At 46.9% G+C, this 21,643-nt stretch overlaps 2 protein-coding genes across 7 annotated transcripts in view; both read right to left on the reverse strand.

Moving 5' to 3' along the window:
• Positions 1-9,109, reverse strand: part of CKAP5 (cytoskeleton associated protein 5) — a 77,962-nt gene extending 68,853 nt beyond the window's left edge. For 2 of the 4 annotated variants that reach the window (XM_019551393.1, XM_019551391.1), the window contains exon 1: positions 9,011-9,108. The gene's annotated coding sequence lies outside the window, so the exon portion shown is untranslated. Of the gene's footprint in view, positions 1-5,126; positions 5,210-9,010 lie in introns of those variants that run through there. The other 2 variants (XM_019551392.1, XM_019551395.1) reach the window with 2 other exon arrangements.
• A 4,188-nt stretch (positions 9,110-13,297) lies between these two features.
• LRP4 (LDL receptor related protein 4) overlaps positions 13,298-21,643 on the reverse strand; it is a 113,919-nt gene continuing 105,573 nt past the window's right edge. For all 3 annotated transcript variants that reach the window (XM_019551577.1, XM_019551576.1, XM_019551578.1), the window contains 2 exons: positions 19,838-19,979; positions 13,298-17,386 (listed from right to left, as the gene is read on the reverse strand). In XM_019551577.1, the coding sequence (XP_019407122.1) occupies positions 17,051-17,386; positions 19,838-19,979 (478 nt within the window). In that variant the 3' untranslated portion in view covers positions 13,298-17,050. The remainder of the gene's footprint in view (positions 17,387-19,837; positions 19,980-21,643) is intronic.

Below are 21,643 nucleotides of genomic sequence, written 5' to 3' on the forward strand. Positions count from 1 at the left end.
ACTGTGCAAATGCACAGAAATCAAGACCAAATCGTTTTTCAAATAAAATTAAAATGCTATAGTAACTAATGTTTGATTTTTAGTATATGATTTGGATTTGTTATGGTTCAGATGGCAAGCCTCCCCCCACTTCCAGGGACAAAGAGCAGGGGTGAGGGGTGGGACTTCTGCTTCCAAGATGGTGACCAGAGGGTGGGGCACCTGTCAAGGGACAGGTTTTCCCTTGCAGCCCTTGACAGCTCACTAAAACTTAAGTGGTCCTCCAGCCAAAATAACTGACCACCTCTGATCTAAACTATAACCCTATGGCTTTGTGCGTATCCTATATCCTAAATAAGAGCAACCACAAAAAGCAGCAGTTTTCAGGTGTTTATCACACAGATGACATCTTCATAAAATAATCATCATCTCCTGGGCATCTTCTGCCTCATTCTTCTTTTAGGTCTGTGTGTCACCTTCCCTCCTATTTTCAGTCACATAACATGTGGCAGTTATAGTACAGGAACACAGTTTTTTATGCTATTGCATATAACATCTGGAAATTATAAGAAACACCCAACATCCTATAAGCAAGCAGCTGGAATGATTAACCAGCAAAAAATCTCTGAAAAAAGCTAGAGATTTGCCATCTCAAAGATCACTTTTCTCAAGAAATTTGCAAGGCAGTTAATAAATCTAAGTGTCCAACATGTTACACAGTTCGTATGTTACCTTTATTGAGCAAAGCAATTTAAAATAATTGCTTCCACTGTCATTTGAGGCATACCTTAAGTCCCTCTAATGGATTCTGCATACTTTTCTTTGAATGCTAGTGGAAAGTGTTATGGCCATGTTTTGCAAAGCACTGTTCTAATTTTACCATTTGAGAGCTTCTTACCAAAGGCATATAAATGCCATCCCTTACTTTCTAACATCTAAATAGCAAGTAACCTCTGTAGACAACAATGCAAGCTATATTAAGACTGCTCCATTACTAATGGATTCACAACACTGCAGTGTTTGACCTCTGGAGCTCCTCCTACCAGTGAAACTGTTAACTAGGATGAAAAAAAAAAAATTCAAATAAGGAGCATATTTTGCTTCTTTCAATCTCAATTATTAAAAATTTGGTACTAGCCCAAGAGTGAAAGCCCCACAGACTACTGAACCAAAGCAAGCTTGAGAACATTTTGTTATTATCACGATCAATAAAAGATTTATAGTTGTAAGTTTGCAGATGGGGGCGGGGAATCAAACCCCTAACAATCCTTGGTAGGACAAGCTCCTATGAGACTGAGCAGTTAAAATATGAAAAGCACCAAAGAAGGGGGTGGGGACAAGATTCTTCAAACCTCACAGCAACTACAGAGGCAAGAGGGCTAAGAAAACTAAAAGCTGTGGCCTCCAAGCTTCACTGGTCTATGGCAACCTACCTGAACATGTTTTGCCAACATCACAGTGTACTCTCTCTGTGACCCCAGTTTAACTTTTTAATTTCCTGTAGCTACAAAACCATTAGTGACTCTTGCAGGCTATATGCTGCTCAAAGGAAAGGGTTCAACACCATGAGATGCAAGAGTCAGTAAATGGGAAGTCTCAGGGGAACACACAGCGAGGTGGACAAATTAACCAAAGACACCAAGTCATTAAGGGGAAAGGCAACCCTTAAGTGAAAGTTTGAAGTAACCCTGAAATGCTACAAACTGGTTGCTAATTTTAACTATTTCAGTTTCACTAAGATTAAAAAAAAACAGCACTGTGGTTTACTTCTATTCAGAGTCCAAAAGTCTAGAACAGTTTGTAAGCGATGTCATCATTAACAAAAGTGTTGTCATCTGGTCAAATGTGTGGCAATAATGAAATGGCAGACACTTAGTTGAGATACTCTGAAGTATAGCACTTATTTCAACAAAATTAGTAATTTCAGCTTCCAGACTTGCATCCCATAAGAACTGCAAATAATAATAAAACTGTTTTGTCCTAATCGAGAATGGACACAAGGAAATTGTTATTTGCTGCAACTCTTTCCATCTCCATCACTTCTGTATCTGAGCATTATCATTCCACATGGTATAAGCATAGGCAGCAGAAGGGGGGAGTGGCTAATGGGGCTTAGCCCCCCCCCCCCCCACATGAGCAACAGTAGGGCTACAAAGTCGTCTTGCCACAGGCTTCTGGAAGCTGCAGCAGGGGTGGGGTGGGAGTGGGCCTGGGGCAAGCAATGCACAGCTGGCAAGGCTCCGGACTGAGCCAGGAGCAGCTTGGCTCCTGCTGCTACATACCCAGGAGGAACAGGGGGGCATGTACTCCAGATCTGCACAGGGCAAGGTGGGCTGCCACTTGCTGCAGGCTGGGGCTGCACTGGGCTCTTCCTAGGAAGGGAGGCTGGGCCAGGCAACTAGCCCTGGGACTGGGGTGGGGGATGCAGCCACCCCAAAATTCACTCCCAGAACCACTGCCCACTCTGAACACAGCCCAGCCCAAGCCACCTGCCAGGCGGCCCTCACCTCACACGCAGATCTTGGGTGCATGGAATGACAGGAGCCACCACCCCCTCCCCGTGCATGCATGTACACACTCAGCCCCCCAAAATAATTTTCTCTCTCTCCACCTACGGGTACAAGTCCACTGTTCCAATGCTATTCCTATAAAGCCAGAGGTTCTCACACTGTGGGTTGCGATCCTTTTGGGGGGGGGGGGGGTCACAAGCAACTTAAAAGGAGGCCGCAAGCTTCCCAGGGGGTACCTGGAACGGTGGCAGCTGCTGCCGTGTGGCAGCTCCCCATCCTCTGCCACTGCCATCCAGCACTTGTGGTCATGGTATCACAAAGTTTGAGAACCCCTGCTATAAACTAAAGCAAACTTTTTCAGAAGACCCTAAATTCTGAAGTTCTGAAAAAATTAATAAGCCATTCCCAAGAAGATTATTTTTGAAAAGCTAAGGCATAAAGGCCACCTTAGTTTCTCCTATAGCACTGTTTTCTTCATTTGGTCAGAATTATAACCACAACAAGGGTTAGCTGATATTACAATTGCCAGTTCAGGTTGTTGTTCTTTTCTGTATATAGTTTTCCTGACAGAAAGAACTGAATACACTTGAAACACATTTGAGATCAGGCTCTATATACACAAGTTCTACTTCAAAAAAGGATATGAGTTTAGCAAAATAAAATTAGGACATATTAACACATTCTAGTAGGGCTTTCTGGACCACAACTTTTCAAGATATCATCAAGCAGAAGAAGAGTTATCTATTGAAGTTTCTATTTTTTTTCTTTTTTAAGTATGAGCCTCATACATTCCTAAAATCTTTTTTGCATGTTGAAGACCACTCCTATTCTAAAACTGATGTCCAAATCAGCAACTAGGCTGGTTCTAGTAGGTTTTACACTTCTGATTTCCAATCATGAACTTTTGATGCCTACAAGAGAAGTAATGAGGAGTCAGAAGAATGAGTAACTTGGTGAACAGCAACAAACTTCCTGAATGATTACTGATATGAAGCTTGTTAGGGCTTTATTCTCCAGAGATTCTTCTCTCAAAATATTGAGCCAAGCCATGGAAGTAGGGTGGTTGTTGATTTTTCAAGAAGAGAGAAGTCTCTTATGAGATCTGCACGCACTGAAAGAGTTTCTTAACCTGTTGGTCATGACCCAAAAATGGGTTACAAGAATATATGAAAGGGTTGCAAACAAATTTTAAAAATAGATCAACAAACTTTAAAAATGAATTCTTCTTTAAAGAATGAGAAAGAGGAAACCGTGGTTTTTCCCTTGCAGGCTGTTGGGAGTTCCAGACTGCAAGGGGCTACTAGGGGCTCTCCATCCCCCAACACTGTGAGACTGGGGCCTGGAGGCAGCAGGTCAGGCATGAATGGCACTGGGTCAGGACTGGCCACCAATGTTTACAAATAGGTCCTGGTACAAAAAGGGTGAGAACCACTGTGTTAAAAGGGTGCCTGTGCTGAAGGAATTCCTACCCAGAAGGATGCTGGGTACCTCCACCATAGGTCCTCAACAGAAGAAAGGGGCTACTGAAACAAGCTAAAGCATCCTCAAAGTAAAATGGGGAAAAAATGCACTCCCAACAAGATGGCTCTCTAAAATGTGACAGGAAAAATAACATCTTTTTTTCTCCCAACTTCCAAGCAAGTAAGCGGTACACTAACAAAAAGTTAATTAGGTTCAGACTCCAATATTCAGCAAGTCACTTGTTATACACCTGTCTTCATGGGAATTCATCAAAATCTTGAGCTCAATAAATTAGGCCAATGACAACACAGCCAGCTACTTTCTCTGGCAGATTTCAATATAGGCTCTTTGATGTGGCTTGGCAAGCACATTTATGAAATGGAAAAGAGGTTGTATGCAGCAAACTGACCTTCCCACACAGCTAAGAGCAAAAGGCAACCTGAATCCAGAAGCTAAAACCCCCAAAAGGCCAACATGGACAGAACCTGGCCCATGTTCTAAGGAGGACAAAGTGGGCTGCAGCTACTGGTAGGACAGTGTTTATTCACCAGACCCCTCCCACAAAGATGGGATGTTTGCAAAGCTAAGGTACAAGCCAAGCTAAAATTGTTCTGCAGAACGGACTGAATCCTCCTCAGCAGCAGTTTGGATGTCAGACACATTTGAATGAACACCCCCCCCCCAACACCCATTACAAGCTGCCTCCTACTAGATAACCTCCCCCTCCAATGGCATGCATGCAGCCCTCCTTCCCCACCCCCAGCCTACTCCCCTGTCGGCCTTCTGGAAAGGCAGCCCTTAGTGTCCTGGCTCTGTCCATCAGCGGGCAGCTCATGCTGTACCCACACCCCCTTGCCTAAAGCCCAGGCCCTAGACCGCCCCCCCCGGGGATGCCCAGCAGGGCCCCACCTCCCCCGAAGGCCGCAGCTTGCGGACATTTTGCAGCGAGCAAGCAGAGCCGAGCCGACCGGAGGGGTGCCGCAGGCCCAAGGAGCTCGGCCCGGCCGGGGGCTGCGGCTCTGTGCGACCCACCCCCAGGCCGGCTGTAGCCGAGTAGGCCGCCCGCCCCGCATTGTTTATCCCCGCAGCCTCCCCCGCCCCGCGGGCCCCGACAGCGCAGCCGCCGCCCCCGATCGGGGCCCGCGTAGCCCAGGGCGCAGCAGGCCGGGCACTCACCCACCGACAGCCGCAGCGTGGCCCGGCCCGGCTTAGCGGCAGCAGCGGACAGAGAGCCGCATTTCTGAGCCCGGCTGGGAAGGAGGCACCTCCTCCGGGGCGGGGCGGGGCGCAGCGCGCTGCAGCCGGCGCCGCCTGCCCCCGCCTCCCGCCATACCTAGGAGGGAAGGGAGGAGGAGGAGAGGAAACCCCTCCATGTGCCAGACAAAGGCGATCGGGCCCCCCCTCCTCCCGGCATTTCACCGCCCCGCGCCCTTGCCCAAGCTCCAGCCCCTCCGTGCCACCCCACCGAGCCGGCGTCACCCCCGCGGGGCCTTGGCTGCTGCCTCCCTTGAGAGCTGCACAGCCGCGCCTGGCTCCCTCCCGTGGGAAGAGGGTGTGGGCCCCCAGCGATCTGCCCGGCCCGCTTGACAGGCCACAGGCTCCTCCATGCTGCTGGCTACGAAACCACTCTGTGGAGCAGCAAGAGCTAACACCATGGTGCATGGGGGGTGCTGGCTGTGGGGAGGAATTCATGAAATCAGAGCCTCAAACGTCAATACCCCATCACAGGTTTTTAGCCGGAGCCCCCACCCAAAAACATATAGCTAAAAGCCATGAGCAAGTTCCTCAACGTTTGTGTACAATGGTTACAGATGGGTCATTCCCCTCCCCCACCCCAAGTTGGGTGGCACACAACAACCAAGGCCATTTAATGAAATAAAGAATTACAGCTTGGCACTGGGGAGGGATCAGGGGTGGCAATGAAGGGCTGAAATGATAGGATCTTAGGCTAGGGGTGTAAACCAATAGCCTAAAAAACAAAGCAGGTTCCAAGAAACACTTGAAGGTGTAACCCATCACTGGCAATGCCACTTCCTTTTTTGTTTGAGATCAAGGCACCCATTCTAGAATGAAGATCATCTGCACCCAAGCCTCGTATAATGGAAGTATCCATACATTATGCCAGACTGTGCCCCTCCAGCCTTCTGCTCAGATAGCCTGAAGAAAGGGGTTTGGCTCTGGGCACTGGCACAAACTCTGTTCATGGCCCAGATTTCTGAAGTGCACAACAGCTGCCTCTATTGAATGTTTGGAAGTTGCTGTAACCAAGCTACTTAAGTAATTGTTTCTATGCCACCTTGCTTCAAAGCATAGATGCCCAGCCCCAAGTGATCTGCAATAACTCAGCTCCAGAGTCTCCTTAGGTTGGACAGATGCCCAAAACAACAACATTGTCCACATGGTACAGCCAAGGTTTAATCTAGTTGTAGATCTACCAGGTTTTCCTGCAGCACATTTTAGACCGCTTCTCCCTTCCTCAAAGTCACAGGGGAGGCTCACACTTGGCTGTTCTATACTGTAAAGGCACCTGCAATAGTTAAACTGATGCCAAAACAAAAATAGCAAGGCTAGTATGGACTGAGATCATCCATTCAGTTCCTTCCCAACTTTGCACAAAATCCATAAACCAAGTCATAGTACATCAGTGGTCTGAACGTAACATTACAGGTTTTTAAAGACAGGAATACAGGAAATTCAGAATAAAAAATAACCAAGTTATCCTGAACCTGTAACAAAGTCAAAGGGAAGTGGGGAGAAGGGGTGAAGGAACCAGATGCATATTGTAACTTTCTGTACAAGAGTTTCTTTTCTGGTAGCATCATAACTTTGAGTGCCTTAATATTAACCATATATATGGATATGCTGCTTGGGATCATTCTAGTTGCTCACCATGGAAGCTTACAAGTTAGACTGTTAACAAACTGGAGAGAATTATAATTATTCTCCATCAGATACTCAAATCCCAGTTTTTTCCCCTCTGTTCTTTGTAAAGGGCCCAAATTCCAGATGTTGCTCAGCAAAATAGGGGTTCATGCTTTTATTTGACAGCTTTTAGGTCAAAGGTCATTAGACATGCAACTAGCATCTTTTCATATATGTAAAGTTTAGGTTGTTAGATCATAACAGAAAGAGGGCAAACATTAGCATGGAAATGCCTTAAATCACAATCCAGAAGAGAAACATGCATGTAAAAAAATAAAGAATTATATTTTACAATGCATGTATTTGGTTCTAATACATAAAGAAATATAGGACACCTTACATCTCTAGAGGAATGTTTAAGATAATTTGGCCAGTTTCACCAATCTTCCACCCTTCAGTAACAATCTAGGTCTTTTAATTGCATACAGATCTCACTCACATGCACACACATACACCCTCTAGTTTTCTGAGCTTCCTGAGAATTATTCACTACATTTTTTAACTCCAAGTTTAGTTGCTTCTGTTGAGAGCCATGTTAGAAGCACAGGTTACTAACCTGGCTAGTATTTAGCTCAGTATGCTTTGATGTAACAATTGCTTTTTTTCAGAACAAAAGTTGCAGGTCAAGGAAAATATGTGCAAGTTTTCAAAACGGAAGTTTCCTTATCCTTGCAGCATCGGAGACCAGAACAAGGCCAAACTTGGGAAAGAGACCGACAGAATTTGGTCAACTTCTGACAAGCTCAGTTGATCTATGAATGTTGAGAAGTCAATACCTACAAGGCTAGTGCTTACTCACTTGACTGCCATCTTCTTGGTCTCATCACTTGTATTTCATGAGTATATTACAAATACACCTCTACCCATATTAAATTTGGTAACCTTTTTTTTAGGTTTAAATATAGGCCAGAGGTTACCTGCCAGCATCTTTCTAAATATGCATCTTTTAGGGCCCATGGCCTGCAGAGACAGACAGTGTAAACTCAGAGCTCATATGGCATCACCCTGCCAGCACAGTAGAGCAAAACCCTCTCACTGCAGACAGTCCAACAACAAAACAAATGGCTCTATTCTTTTTGCAAATGAGAACTGGAAGAGTTATGCAATATACAGGACCAACAATCTCAGGTTGAAGCAAGGGAAGCTGAGGTTAGATATGAGGAGAAACTCTCACTAGGTAGGTAGTAAAGCACTGGAATCATTTACCCAGAGAGGATGTGGAATCTTTGTTCTCAGAGGTTTTTAAGACCCAGGGAGACAGAGTTGGCTGGGATGATAATCGGTGGGGAAAGCCCTGCTTTGTGCAAGGGGTTGGACGAGATAAGTGGTTTTCAGCCTTTTTTCATTTTGCGGACTCCTAAAGAATTTGGAAGGAGGTGCAGCCCTCTCTGAATTGTAAGCATGAGTATTTGCGTGTTTCTGATAGATCACAATCGTTTTTCACACACCCCTTAGATGTATTCTGCAGACCCCCAGAGATCCACGGACCACATATTGAAAGCCACTGCACAAGGCTAGACAGCCTCCTCGGGTCCCTTCCCACTCCTGTTTTCCCAGATTCTCTATACAGCCCTGAAGTTCAGCGCCCACGACGACAGCTGCCTCCTAACCAAAGAAACAGAACCACTTCCAGACAGCTGGAATCAAACTGCTCCAGCGGGGGCTTGCACAGGAGCAGCAGAAACCTTGCGGCTCCGAGGCAGAAGAGACAGGCCCCGGACAGCCAGCAGCCCGGCTGAACGCCTCGCGAAGGCCTGCCCCTCGCACGTAGGCTGCAGCCGAGGAGCAGCCGCGGGCAAGAGGCAGGATGCGGCTGCCCAGAAGCCCTACGGCCCCGCGTCCCGCCGGAGACTAGGACACGCACCAGGCAGAGGCAGCCGCCACCGAGCCGCAAGGCCTCAGCCCGGGAACAGCGCACCGGCCAATCCCGGGGCACCCACGGGCCGCCGCGACACCGAAGCTCTGCCCCGCCCGTGACCCTGCCCCTACCCGCCGCCCAGCGAGGGGGAAGGGTCCACGCGCGGCGGGCGGCACCGGGGAAGCCCCAGGGTTCGCGTCGCCACACCCCGCGCGGGCCCCGGCAGGCGGGGGCGGGGGGGCCGGCCGTCCGACGGGCCAGGGCAGGTAGCGGTGCTCACCTAGGCCCGGCTGGGTCGGGCGCGGGCAGCCAGGAGCCTCCTCAGCAACGGGGTTTGAAATCACTACCCCGCCCGCACCTCCCAGTGTCCTGAGCGCTCATTGGCCGCCGCCGGCCTCGCCCCCGCCGCCTCATTGGGCGGTTTGAACGCGGCTTGTGCCACGCACTGAGCTGTGCTCTTAAAGGGGCAGGTGCGGAGGCCTCCAGGTCAAGGCTGCAGAGGTGGGCTTGCAGCTTGGCAGCCTCCAGGGAGGATGGCATAGCTCGGACCGGTCCTTGCCTCAGAGAGGCACTGGGCTGCCCTATGTTACACGTATGCCACAATAGTGAATCACACAGTAAGTGTAGGCTGGCCATGCTTGCAAAGGGATGATCACACCATGAACATATGCAACCAGCTCCAAAGTTAGTGCTTGAAAGTATGCAGCAACTTTATACCTGGGTTCTATCCAGCTTTAGTTTGAATGTGTGACAGGGCCCCTCTTAGATGAACTAGATTAGAGTGTGTGCACACAAAGTTTGGAGGGTAGCAATACATCTAGAGATATAAGCATAGGCAGATGTAGGATTTTGAAAGGGAGGGTACAGATTGAGGGGCATCAGCACATAAAATATAGCACATTTTTCTCTAGATAGAAATAGGAAGGTTCCTTTATAAACTAGAGGGCCAGAGCTGGATTATTCAGTCTAGGATTGTAGTAAAACCAAATATAACTTCATCAGAATGAGTTTACAAACAAATCTGCAGGGCTATGAATTGGCTTCTGTGGGAATGAAGCTCCTAACACACAGCAGAGTTGCAAAACAAAGGCTAGATTGATGGGAGGAACATCGCAACCATTAAAAGGAAGAGAGGAATAACAACTGTGGAATAGAGTTGAGAAGGGATCAGGGGTGTTAGAAACAGCCAGGAAGTCAAGTAGCTACCTCAGCACTGTCTGACTAGATTTGCTGCTGCTACTGCCAGGCAGTTGGTGGAGCAGGATTGGTGGGTGGATGCAAGTGCCCTAGTGCACCTCCCCCTGATCCGCCCCTGGATATATGATACATAGAGAAAGTACAAGCCTTCTGAGCTGATGCTCACTTCATCAGATGCCAGGAAAGGATATCCTGAAAGCAGAGTATGAAGAGAGCATCTGATGACCTGAGCTCCAGCCCAGGAAATATTGTGTTCGCAGTCTATCTTGGTCAGATCTACCCTGCCTTCACCCTGGTTGAGACTCACCTGTCTAAACCACTCTCACAAGTCTTATGCAAGTACAGCTGCCAGCAGTTTGCTGACTTGCTCAATTTGGGTGGTATGAAATTAGCTAGGTGGCCTGAAGCCTCAGTAGACAGGGAAGACGACTCAGTCAAACTATTAAAATGAATCAGTCACATGAAGACTCACCTGCCAGAGATGGAACTTCCTTATCAACTTCATCAAGACACTAGACCTAAAAAAAAAGATTCCATAACTTTGGTGCAGGTACAAATAAAAGCAAAAAGTCTGGTCTTTTCAATTCACTTTTTTTACCAGAACATGACTTGGTTTTGCTGATTGTGCCAGGATTAAGACTTCTGTATTTACTTTCCAGGGCTGAGAGATCAGTGACAAGCTTTCTATAAATTTTACATGGCAGAATCAACAGATTTAGATGTTTACTCTGTACTCATTGTGGTATCCAAGCATTTAAAGCATTGGTTTTCTACCTTTTTATAGAATCCTAGCTTTTGGGAATTGAGCAACATGCTATTGCAAAAACTAATTTATTACAGTGCTAACCGCCTTGCAGAGAGGCTGGTCAGTGGGAGGTGGGCAGCATCCAGGGAGAGAATAGACTGGGCCCACACTTATCTCCTTACATCCAGTGCCACCCCAGGGTGCTCTGACAGCTTCTTTGAGAATCCCTGATTGAAAGCATTGTATGGATCTTGTCTATGAGTATAGAAAACTACTCGTTTAAAAAAAAAGCATTAAACACAAAAATCTAGAAGGTATTTAGACTAGGATTTTAACCATCATGTGTATCCCGCTTAAACTTAATTTCTCTAGTAAATGTACATGGCCAAATTTCACTCTGGCAATCATGCTTTCACTAAAGCTAAACAGTGGTGAATTTAGGTTCTGCTACAGCCATCAACAGGTGTATTGTAGTAGTGTATTATTTAGTCATTAGGATTGCTAAATACTATAAAAAGGCATGCTATGCAAGAGGACAAGCTAGCATTATGTGAGCTTTTCATATTATGGTTTCTTATTGTTCAAAGACAATATAATATTTGGTTAGTTTACAGTTAAATTCTATTTGTTTGGTACTAACAACACAGAAATGTTCACACAAGAAAAGAGAACTCAGCTCTTCTTGCTGATGTAGTTGAATATATGCATTAGGTGTTATATGTACTTATGCAGCTCTGGAACCTCCCCAGTAAAACTACAGACCATACCTACACACCTAAAAGCCTTACTGGTGTAGGCTGGAACTAATTTGGTGTAGAAAATCTGTCATGCAGGCACAACATGTGTCCTTTTCACCCTGATCACTTTCAACATCTAAAGGGATTAAGGGAAAAGGAGTCTCAGGGCAGAGTCTAAAGTGAAGGACTTCAGTCACAAACATAGATGCTTTTGGAAAGTTACAATTATGGGAAAATGGGGTTAGCTTAAAAGGCAGGTTGTTAACTATCATCATGAAAAGAAACGGCAGCATGTTTCAATTATTCAGCACTCTGTCCTCCTCCCCCAGTATATTCAAAAGTCAATGTTTATAGTGAGGAACCAGCTGTCAGAACACATCTTGCTTCTATCTCTGCATGGCTTACTTCATAAGCACAGAGAAATTATTTCCTGCAGGGATAGTGGTAGCATCCTCCCCTTCCATGGCAGGTCTGATGTAAAGTTCATTAAACTTTGTAAAGAGATTTTAGACCTTCATAAGGAAGAATCTAGAAAGAGTCTCTGGTAGCAACAATCCTACCTTGTATCTGCAGTACCATAATTAAACATCTCATCCATTACCCATCTTATTTTGGCCAATTTAAAAGATTCATTAGTAGTTATTTAGAGCTATTTAAAAGTGCCAGAAAAAAATAGACAAAGAACTCAGGAATGGAATATAGCTTCTGCTCCTCTTCATTCCCGCTCTGATCTCCTCAGGACTACCCCTTTCCATTAGGAAAAAGCAGGGCTTACATCAATTTGGTCACCATGTCCTTCAGAATTAGGCTACTCTTGCTTTTAGTGCCATGCTAATCTAGTAGTGAAGGGAGAAGGCAGTGAGTTTGCTACATTTAAAGCTGTACTTGGATCTTTTTTGACACTGGGCCCCAGTTCAAGCTTCAACTGGTGGAAGTCATGTTATAGTCAGTTTGATGGTCAGCAGAGTCTACCCATCCAAAATGCTTATTGAGCATGCAAATAAAGACCAAGGCTGTTCCTTCAAAGAATGTGGGTAGCATACATGATTCACAACTCAACACCAGGCAGAGTGATTAAGAAAAGCTAAATTTATATTAAATTATCATCAACCCCTAAAATACTGAACATAGTGGTTAAATAACTCCAGAAAGTCCAATGTCTCCAGTGAGTAACGTTAAAACCATTACACAGGAACGCAGGGGAATCACTGCCGTTAGCTCAGGACAGACAGGAAAGAGGTTTGCTTTTTACACAGTAAATCAGTGCTGAAGAGATCATCCCCCAGCTGTGGCCTTTCTACATTCCATACAGCCCAAGTGCAATGAGGGCCTTCTCCTCCCCAGCATGGGGAAGTGTGATGTACCCCCAGCAGCATCTCACAAGGGCTGTCTGCACACATTAGGGAATATCACTTTTGCTCATCTCACTAGTGGAACAGAGGCTGCAGTAAATTTCATGCCCTATCTCCCCAGTGTAGCAGTCCCACAATCTCTACAGGAGTTGGAAGGGAGAACATACTTGAATAGTCTTGGGGCTGGAATGTGCAGGATGCCTTCCACAGAGGACAAATGGGTATGTCAGGTAGAGTTTAAGCACTGCTAGCTGCTGGAAAGAGTTTTCCTGGGGTATAGATACCAGGAAGGGCAATTGCTCTGGGTTCCCCTTTGTTCAGAAACTGTTTAATACCTCCCCTACAGCAGTGGTCTCCAAACTTTTTTGATTGCGCACCCCTATCAGTAAAAAATTTTTGAGCATGCACCTCCAATATATGTATATTTATATAAATATAAATAGAAGTTCTAATATTTTCTTCCCGCACCCCAATGGATCGTCTTGCACACCCCTCACTTTGGAGACCACTGCCCTACAGGACATGCTTCTCTGTGGTATAGCAGCTGCCTCCACACAACAGCTATCTGCAGGGAGCCTGCCTCTACAAAAATCCTATCCATGTCCCTGGGCCTTCCCTTTTCATTCTTTACTGGTAACTCAAGCAGTTTTTCTTTGCGCAGGTTCACTGATGGCATGTCTATGCAGCACAATGTTGCACAGTGTAGAAATACCCAACCTGGCTCTACATGAAGTAACATGGGGTGTAGGCAGACATAGCCATTGAAACATTTCCAAGTGAAATATACCTGGTAACATTTCACAAAGGAAATGTTTCAGCCAGTGGGCATATGTACACTCTTGTGCTGCTCTGACTGGGGCATTTCAATACTGCAGCCTCCTCTAGTGGCAACCAAGAGGTGCTAGACAGGCTGCAGCAACCTGAGTCTCTGCTCTCAGCTCACTCCTCTTTCCTCACACAGAAGAAGGGGGGGAGCCAAATGGAGAGGGGAAAGGGGGAGGGGTCCCAAATCCTCCCTCTCCTCTCCCCCTCTGAATAGAAAGGTCCAGGGGATTGGGAATGGAAGGCTAGATTCTAGTAATGGCCCTTGTGGTGCAGGGTGCAGACTCCAGCCCCAGGCAAGCCCTCATGCGCTCACAGCAGGCACACACAGCTGAAAAGGGGAATATTCCGAAATAGTATTTCACCTAAAGAGGTATTATTTTGGAAGGTTTCAGCCACATTTAAGACTTTGTAAATGGCTTATATGCTGTTTAGGGGCCCTTTGAAATATTTTAAAGGTACAGTGCTGTGCACGGTAGACATACCCAACCTGGCTCTACATGAAGTAACATAGGCACCAAAATGTTTCCAAGTCAAATGTACTTGGCTGAGGCATTTCAATACTGCAGCCTCCTCTAGCAGCAGCCAAGAGGTACTAGACAGGCTGCAGCAAGATGCAGCAACTGAAATGTTTCAATTGTTAAGTGCGTCCATGCTCTCAGGTACTGAAACCAGCATAGCTGTATTAGAATGGTGCTCTATTCAGTCTGAGTCCTACTAGTTCAGAGCTAGTTCAGTTATTGCTGTACAACACTTCATTGTGCCATGTAGACATACCTCTGAGTCCTCAGTGAGGGGACTGGGTACATATATCCGCTCCTTCCCTCCTCAGTGCCTGGAGTTTTGATATGCAGTGCAGAGTAACACAGTAACACAGTCTGTCAGAACAGGAGTAGGAATGTGCCCCAGAATGTCTGAGTCTTCTTCCACACACTCATACCCCCTCCTGCTGCTGCTGCTGCAGCCACCTTTTCTAGCTCCTGCACATAGGCTCCCCCACAACTGGACTCTTCCCCTCCTGCACCTGAACTCTCTGATCTTCCTGAAGTAGCCTAGACAGCCCAAGTCTATGTCAGTGAGCTGTGCACTGCTTTGATTCCTGCTGCTCTGCTTCTTACATTGAGTCCAGGCCTCTATCTGGCAGGGCCTCAGCAGCTGGTACTACACAAAGCACAAGTGGCACCTGGAACAACAATTTCCAGCCTGGAGCCAAATAATTAAATTTAAATTAAAATTCAATTCAAAATAATTTCTCCCTCTGGGAGCAGGAAAAAGTTATACATTAACTTAAGGAAATTCCAAAGTCTTAACTCTAAGCCCACTTCCCACAGGACTGTGCACCAGCTGTACCTGGAATCTGAGCCTTGGCTTGGGTAGTGTAAGTTGAAACCTTCTCCTAGCTACAGAACCATCCCTTGATTTACCTACTATTGCCCATCAGCTGGTAATGGTCACATTCTCCAGTGGACAGCAGAGCCTCTGCAAAGTGAGCATGGGCTAGAACAGGGACTGACTTTGTTCACTAACTGGAAAAATACTGCTTGGAAAATACAACCCATCCAAATTCCCACTCTACATAGCTGCCCCAGCCCTAGCTGCATCCTCCTCATGTCATGCATGGGATGTGATAGAAGTCCCAAGTAGGGATCCTTCACAGGTGTTGCAAGGATCTCCTTCCTTGGATCATTTTGCTTCCAAACAACTGGCCTGGGATTTAATGTTTTACCTTCAGTAACAACATCCATAAATGTGAAAGAAAGGAAGGGACTAAACTCCATTTTGGGAGTTTTTTTCACCCCTTTGTTCTCTACATAGGGTTACAGAGTGGTGGGTCAAGGGACAATGGTTCCAGAGCAGGTCAAGGCTCCAAATTGCTAGGGATGCTTTCTGGAAGCTCAAATAATGGCATTGATGGTTTTCTATCCCTTGCCTTCCTTGACCCCTCCCCAAAACTGAGACTAATTCAAAAGTGGTTTGTCTTATTTCCATACAGGTGCTTATTACTCATACCAGGCCTGGCATATCATACAGAGTGTAAGGCCAAACACCAGCTCCCTTGCAGCTATGAAGGATCTGGGAGGAAAGCAACCATGCACTGTGCTGATGGGAGCCTAACACAGGGGAAAGGCTTTACAGAGCCCAGAATTCAACTAGGTCCTCCCACAGCTGACAAGAAGAACACAGTTCCCCCTGCAGAGGTCTGTTTGCCACTAACTTACAAGTGCAGGTCAACTTGATAAACCAGTATTTTACAATGGTGCCTATAGCTCCATGACCCCAGGTCAAATTGGCTCAGTTTTAGTAAGAGTTAGTTTTCCTATGTGTCAGCACTGTAGGCCTCTAGTGCATCAGTCTGGGAATGTCCCATTTCCTACATCACCAGTTATAAAAGGTTGTAGAGGCTGAAACAGGCCCTCAGCTGCACCCAGGCAGCCCACTGGCCTTCCAGAAGTAGAAGTGGTTGGTCTTCTTTCTGGAACCTGGCAACTATTTTTGCTGATGATGCAGGAAGAGGAAAAGAATCTGGTTCTTTCTCCTAAGCTCTGAGATGAACTTTCCTTATCTCTACAGGGCTAGCAAAAGAACAATTAAATCTCTGTCCACATATGTGGTAGCTGACTCTAGTATGCATGGGCAGCAGTTGTGAAGGTGCTATGTGCATGGAGTCATTTTCCAGAGTAGAAGCACAGTGGACAGGTGCCTGTGGTGAGGTGAACAGGAGCAGCGTCCATTGCCAGCAACAGTCCCAGTGCTCCAGTCCCAGGATTCATCATAGCTCCAAATTAACATAAAAACCATTGCAGAAGTCCATAATTTCATTTCTGCTGATTTGGCCAGGATTGCGACTTCTGTATTCAGAAGACAATAGTGACACTCTAATCGTGTGCAACATGGCAGCTGTGACTGCTCTCCTTATCTCCACATAAGTCACCTTTGACTACATCCTTCAGCCATGAAGCCCACCCTCCACTTGACATAACCCATTAATCAAGGAAGAGCGAGCATAGCACAACACCCAGCTGGTGCTGCTCACACCTGACTAAGGGGCAATAATATACATTAAGCCTGATCAGGAGCTAGCAGTAGAGTAGCTCTGCTCTCTTAGGGACATGAATTATGAGCTGGACAGTGCAGGACTCTCAGGTTACCATAGGGAACAGAATCTGAGCCAGACTTAGCCCAGAGAGTCACTGCAGAAGTTAACACGGCAGCTTTCGGGAAAAAGGAACATATAAATAAACCACAAACAGTGAGAATGAGCCAAAAAGGTCTCAGGGTTCCATCCCCCCAGCCACAAGAACACAGTCTGGCCCAGGCTTCTTGCCAAATGGTAACTGCAGTCTCTAGGCTCCGTGAAACTGGGAGGCTAGCCTCTGGGCTCCTCCTGCATGGCAGGCAGAGTCCTGTCTCATTCATGCAGAGCAGAGGCTGCAGAGGGTATGAGCATCCTGAAGGTAGAATGTGCTTTAGACCTCGCTCTCCGTGGAGGGCTTGCGTTGGTGTTTCCAGCCTGTGTCTGGGAGTGAGCCGCGCCGCTCAGGAGTGGCTGCTGCAGTGTTGACACTGCTGCACTCAGACTGCTCCTCCTGTAGCAACTGCTCAGTTTCGGTATCATCCAGTGAGCCAGAACTGGCCTGGATAGAAACCGTGTCTGTCTTCATGCAGACGTGGTCCCGGAGAATTCCTCCCCGGGAGCTCCGTATCTGCTTGAGGTCATCCCACTCAGAATTGTCACTGGACAGGAGGCATATACCTTCCACAATCTTGATCTTCTCCTTGGTGTAGCTGTGATCAGGACTAGCCTGCGAAAAGGGAAACCACAGAATGAAAGATGCCTGCAGAGGATTGGTTACCCCTTGCCAAAGAACAAAACAGGCTGGAATGAAGGCAGGCAGCAAAACAAGCAGAAGGGCTGGACTTCAATGCAAAGGGTAACCGGCTCTTGCAATGAAGGCACTAGTAGAGTCCACTTTAGGCTTCCCCTAACCATACTCTGCCCAACAGACCCTTACCCTCCTCAGAGGAGCTCCTATCTCATACTTCAGGCTCCTTCAATCTGAAGACAGACAATGGGAAAAAGGTGGTCCTTATGATTCAATTGCGTAATGCAAGCAATGCCATTTTGGGGCCAATAAAAATCTTATACCGGAGCCCACACAGGACAGAAAAACAAAGGGAAGCAGAAGCAGCTGAAGAGACAGAATCAATGGCAGGGACTCAGGTATGATTTTACAGTGAGACACTTCTCCAAAAAGGCTGATGCAAATACAAATGCCTCACATCCCAGAGCAGTCATATACTGACATCTGAGTTGCTCTTTTTATTCCTCACAAGACTGGCCATCTGAGATACTGTGTTTGGGTCTGAGTTCCACAGTATTTGTGAAATACTGAAAGAACCCCCCAGAGGATCAATAGAAATGACCAGAGGCAAATAGGGATCATGAGCAGAGACTGGAGTAAAATTGGTCTAACTCTTCTCAGTGATAACTAACTGGGCATAGGAACATTTGATAGACAAAACTGCAGAAAGAGAATTATGAGGGACATATGCAGGTAGATCTAGGAGCAATGGGACAGAGATGAAAAACAGGAAATAATTATGTTCTCAGAGAAATTATCCTAACAGCAAGTTCTACAAGGCTGAATCTGAGCAGACAGGAGGTGAAATCTACAACATGGGACATTTAAAATGAAACCACTAATGGTTTGTCCTCTCTTTAACAGTCCTGTGGTGGGAAAGGGACTGAATGATCTAACAGGCCTTGTCTGTGAAAATCATAAACACTCCCAGAGAAAGCCATTTTCTTTAAGCATCATACACAGCAGACCCTAAGCCATGACCAGGGACCTCTGCTTCTCCGGCACAGGAAGGCAAGCTGAGCTTGTTTAAAGAGATGAAGAAAGGACAGTGAGAAAAGCCAGCCAAACAGTAATTAGTACGGGACAGTGTTAGAACCACTTAGTAGCGCAGGAGTGAAAGATATGGGAGATGCACACCAAGCAATAATACCTGGCATAAGGATGCAGGCAGAAATCAGAAGAGGGAAGATGAGAAGGTATCAAAGGAATGGGAAAACTTCTGAGGAAGAAACCAAGAAGAGAAACTAAGTGCTATAAGATATCAAGCTAAACCCTCTGCCTGTTGCACACAGACCCATATGGTTTTATAACAATACCCGAGTCATCAGGAGCATCAGCTGCTCTCCCCACCCTATCCACTCCATATGGTGCATAGTGAAAAACTGTGTCCACCTTTCCTGCCCTCTTTTTGCTGCCTGGCTCCCCAGTGTCCAAAACAGCACTTGAGGTAGAAGCCACCAGGGAGCATGGGTCCAGCAGAAGCTTCCCTTTGGGCTCCAATACCTTAGGTATCAGTAGTTGCTGCTACTGCAGCAAAAAAAGATAAGATACCATAGGAGTGGTAAAGAAGACAGGAGCCTAATATAGGTCTGTGCTAGGGCTGTGAGCAGCTTCGGTCCCTGGTTCGATTTGGAAAGATTTGGCTATTCAGACATAGACATAACTTTAAATGTTTTTTCTACGTACCTTTAGATAGCAGGTGGCTCGTGAATGCTGCAGTGCTGGGACGCATGGAGTGTCCTACAGGAATGCGGGGGGCTCTCCAGCGCACTCGGCAGCAGACCTGGAAGTGGACCCGAAGCACTTCCAATCCACTTCCAGGTCTGCTGGGCCCACCAGCGCGCTTTGCAGAAGACCCAGAAGTGGACCTGAAGTACTTCCAGTCCACTTCTGGGTTCACCACCAAGCACGTGGAGGGCCCCCTCACACTCCTGTGGGATGCTCCATGTGCCCCAGGACTGCAGTGTTCACAAGTTGCACTGGTACCTCAAGGTACGTAGAAAAAACTTTTAAAGCTGTGCCTATGTCCAAATTGCTGATTCTCCAAATAGGCATTGAATTTTCAGATTCAGATTTAGCTGAATCAAATCAACAAATCGAATCACTGTTCCTGATTCAGGCCGAATCCGAATCTGAATCAAATAGGGCCCGCTTCACACACCCCTAGTCTGTGCCACTGGGGAAGCAAGGGATACTGCTTGTTAACCCACGTGAGTCTCACTGAGTAATCGACTGAAAGGTGCCCTAACCTCAACCATGCAAACATTGGAGAAAGAAGTGTAGAAGGCACCTGCCAAAACTCAAGCCAAAGTCACTTCCGTTATCTCCTCAGTTTTGCAGGATTATAACAGCTTGAGCTGGGACCCCAAGGCCCCAGGCAGCAGCTCTTACCTCTTTCTTATAGCATAGCTGGTTGTACATTGCTGGCTTAGGAATAGTTTCGATCTTCACTTCTTGGGTAGATGTCCGGTATGAGGGATTACTATAGGTCAGGTTCCCCAAGCCAGGGTCTGTGAACTTGGATTTATTGTGCCTGTAGGAAGAAAACTGTCATCAGCAAGGCAAGATTCTATTGCCAAAATGAAAGATTCCATAAGAAAAGCCACAACCCAATGTGTTATGGGGACAAACTCCCAGGCCTGTTCTCAGTATCAGCCAATCTCCTGTCTATGGGCAAACTGCCCACCTCATTTTTCTGCTATGCCTTTTTGTTAATTGATCCTGATATTAAATAGGTGGGAGGCTGCTCTTTGAACACCCTGATATACAAGGGCGATAAGTACATGCTCCAACCTTCCCTTAATGTGTCCCATGCCTCACAGATGACATATTGTTTGTTCCATCTCCAGTTTAAGGCCAGGTCAAACTCAGGATGTAGTTTGGCCCTTTACACACTGCCCTGTTCTGGGCCACATTCACACCATCCCTCTCTCACCAGGGCCTCTTTCACTCCACCCCTCTCTCACAGGGGCCTCTAGCATACTGCCTGTCCCTGGACCACACACACCCTGCCCTGCTCCCTTGAGCAACCCCGGAGGGCCATCAAGCTTAATGTTTCATTCCTCGAGTGGCCCTAGCTCAGCCTCTTGGGTCTCTTCCATGACTCTCATCTGAACAGTTGCCAGTCAATTCACCAACTGTGGGCTGCCTCTGCTCCTAACCCCTCACTGGACCACACCGCCCCTTCCTTGAGCCAACACTGCACCCCTACTCTGTGGACCCAGGGTTGAACACCCCTCTCAGGCTCAGATGCTTCCCTCTAAGCGTATCTGGCCTCAACTCCACCCCTCATTAGGGCCTTGGGTCTTACACCCCTGCAGGCTCAGGTGCTCCTCTCTGAGCATGCCTGGCCCCCACTCCTGGGTCTTACACCCAGATGGGCTCAGGTACCTCTTGGTAGGCATACCTGGCCCCACTGCTCCCACCAGTAACCTACCAGATGATGGAGACTAGGGTTATTGAGGCGCCCTTCTGCTTATTGAGGCACCACTTTTCACTGGAGAAGTTAGCAGTCCCAGCACTTGAATGGCACTGCCCCACCACAGGCAGTCCCACCAGGCCTCCCTGCCCCAGCAGGGTGCAGTTTTAGATCATGCCCAGGACCATGGGGCCTCCTCCTTCCCCATAGCCCTAGCCCTTATCTCCAAGGTATTCCTGGAGCAGTATCTCAGCTGGGTGATGTTACTCCCTTGCTGGCTGGCAAACTGCCCCCTCAGACCTGAGAGCTGGGCTCTAAAATTACCACCGTAATCAACGACCTGCCAGCTGCCTATTCCAGCCCTTAAAGTGATGGAGCACTGAAGCTGTTCCATCATACAATGAATAAAAGGTTCCAGTGATCTCCTATTTCCTCACTCAGGCCAGAGAAGAGCCTTTTTCATCAGGTCCCTACAACTATCCTACAGTCATCATACATTAACACAGCGTGGTAGAGTTCTAATGACTACCACCAAACTAAAATTAGTGAGGGCAGAATAGGATGCATGGCTTTACAGGGATAATGATTGGCAAAAGGAAAACAGTTCCTCAGGGTGAAGCCCACGGAAGAAGTAGGCAGAAAGTATTTGGAACTCACAGATTTACCAGACAACCTCCATAGCTAGGGTGGCACAAATTTAAACACATTCTTGGACATCACATTCAGACTCTCTGTATAAAACACAGACAAGGATCCAAGGGAGAAAGGGTTTACACTTT

Source organism: Crocodylus porosus, unplaced genomic scaffold (assembly GCF_001723895.1).
Source record: "Crocodylus porosus isolate Cpor-Errol unplaced genomic scaffold, CroPor_comp1, whole genome shotgun sequence".
Lineage (NCBI taxonomy): Eukaryota > Metazoa > Chordata > Crocodylia > Crocodylidae > Crocodylus > Crocodylus porosus.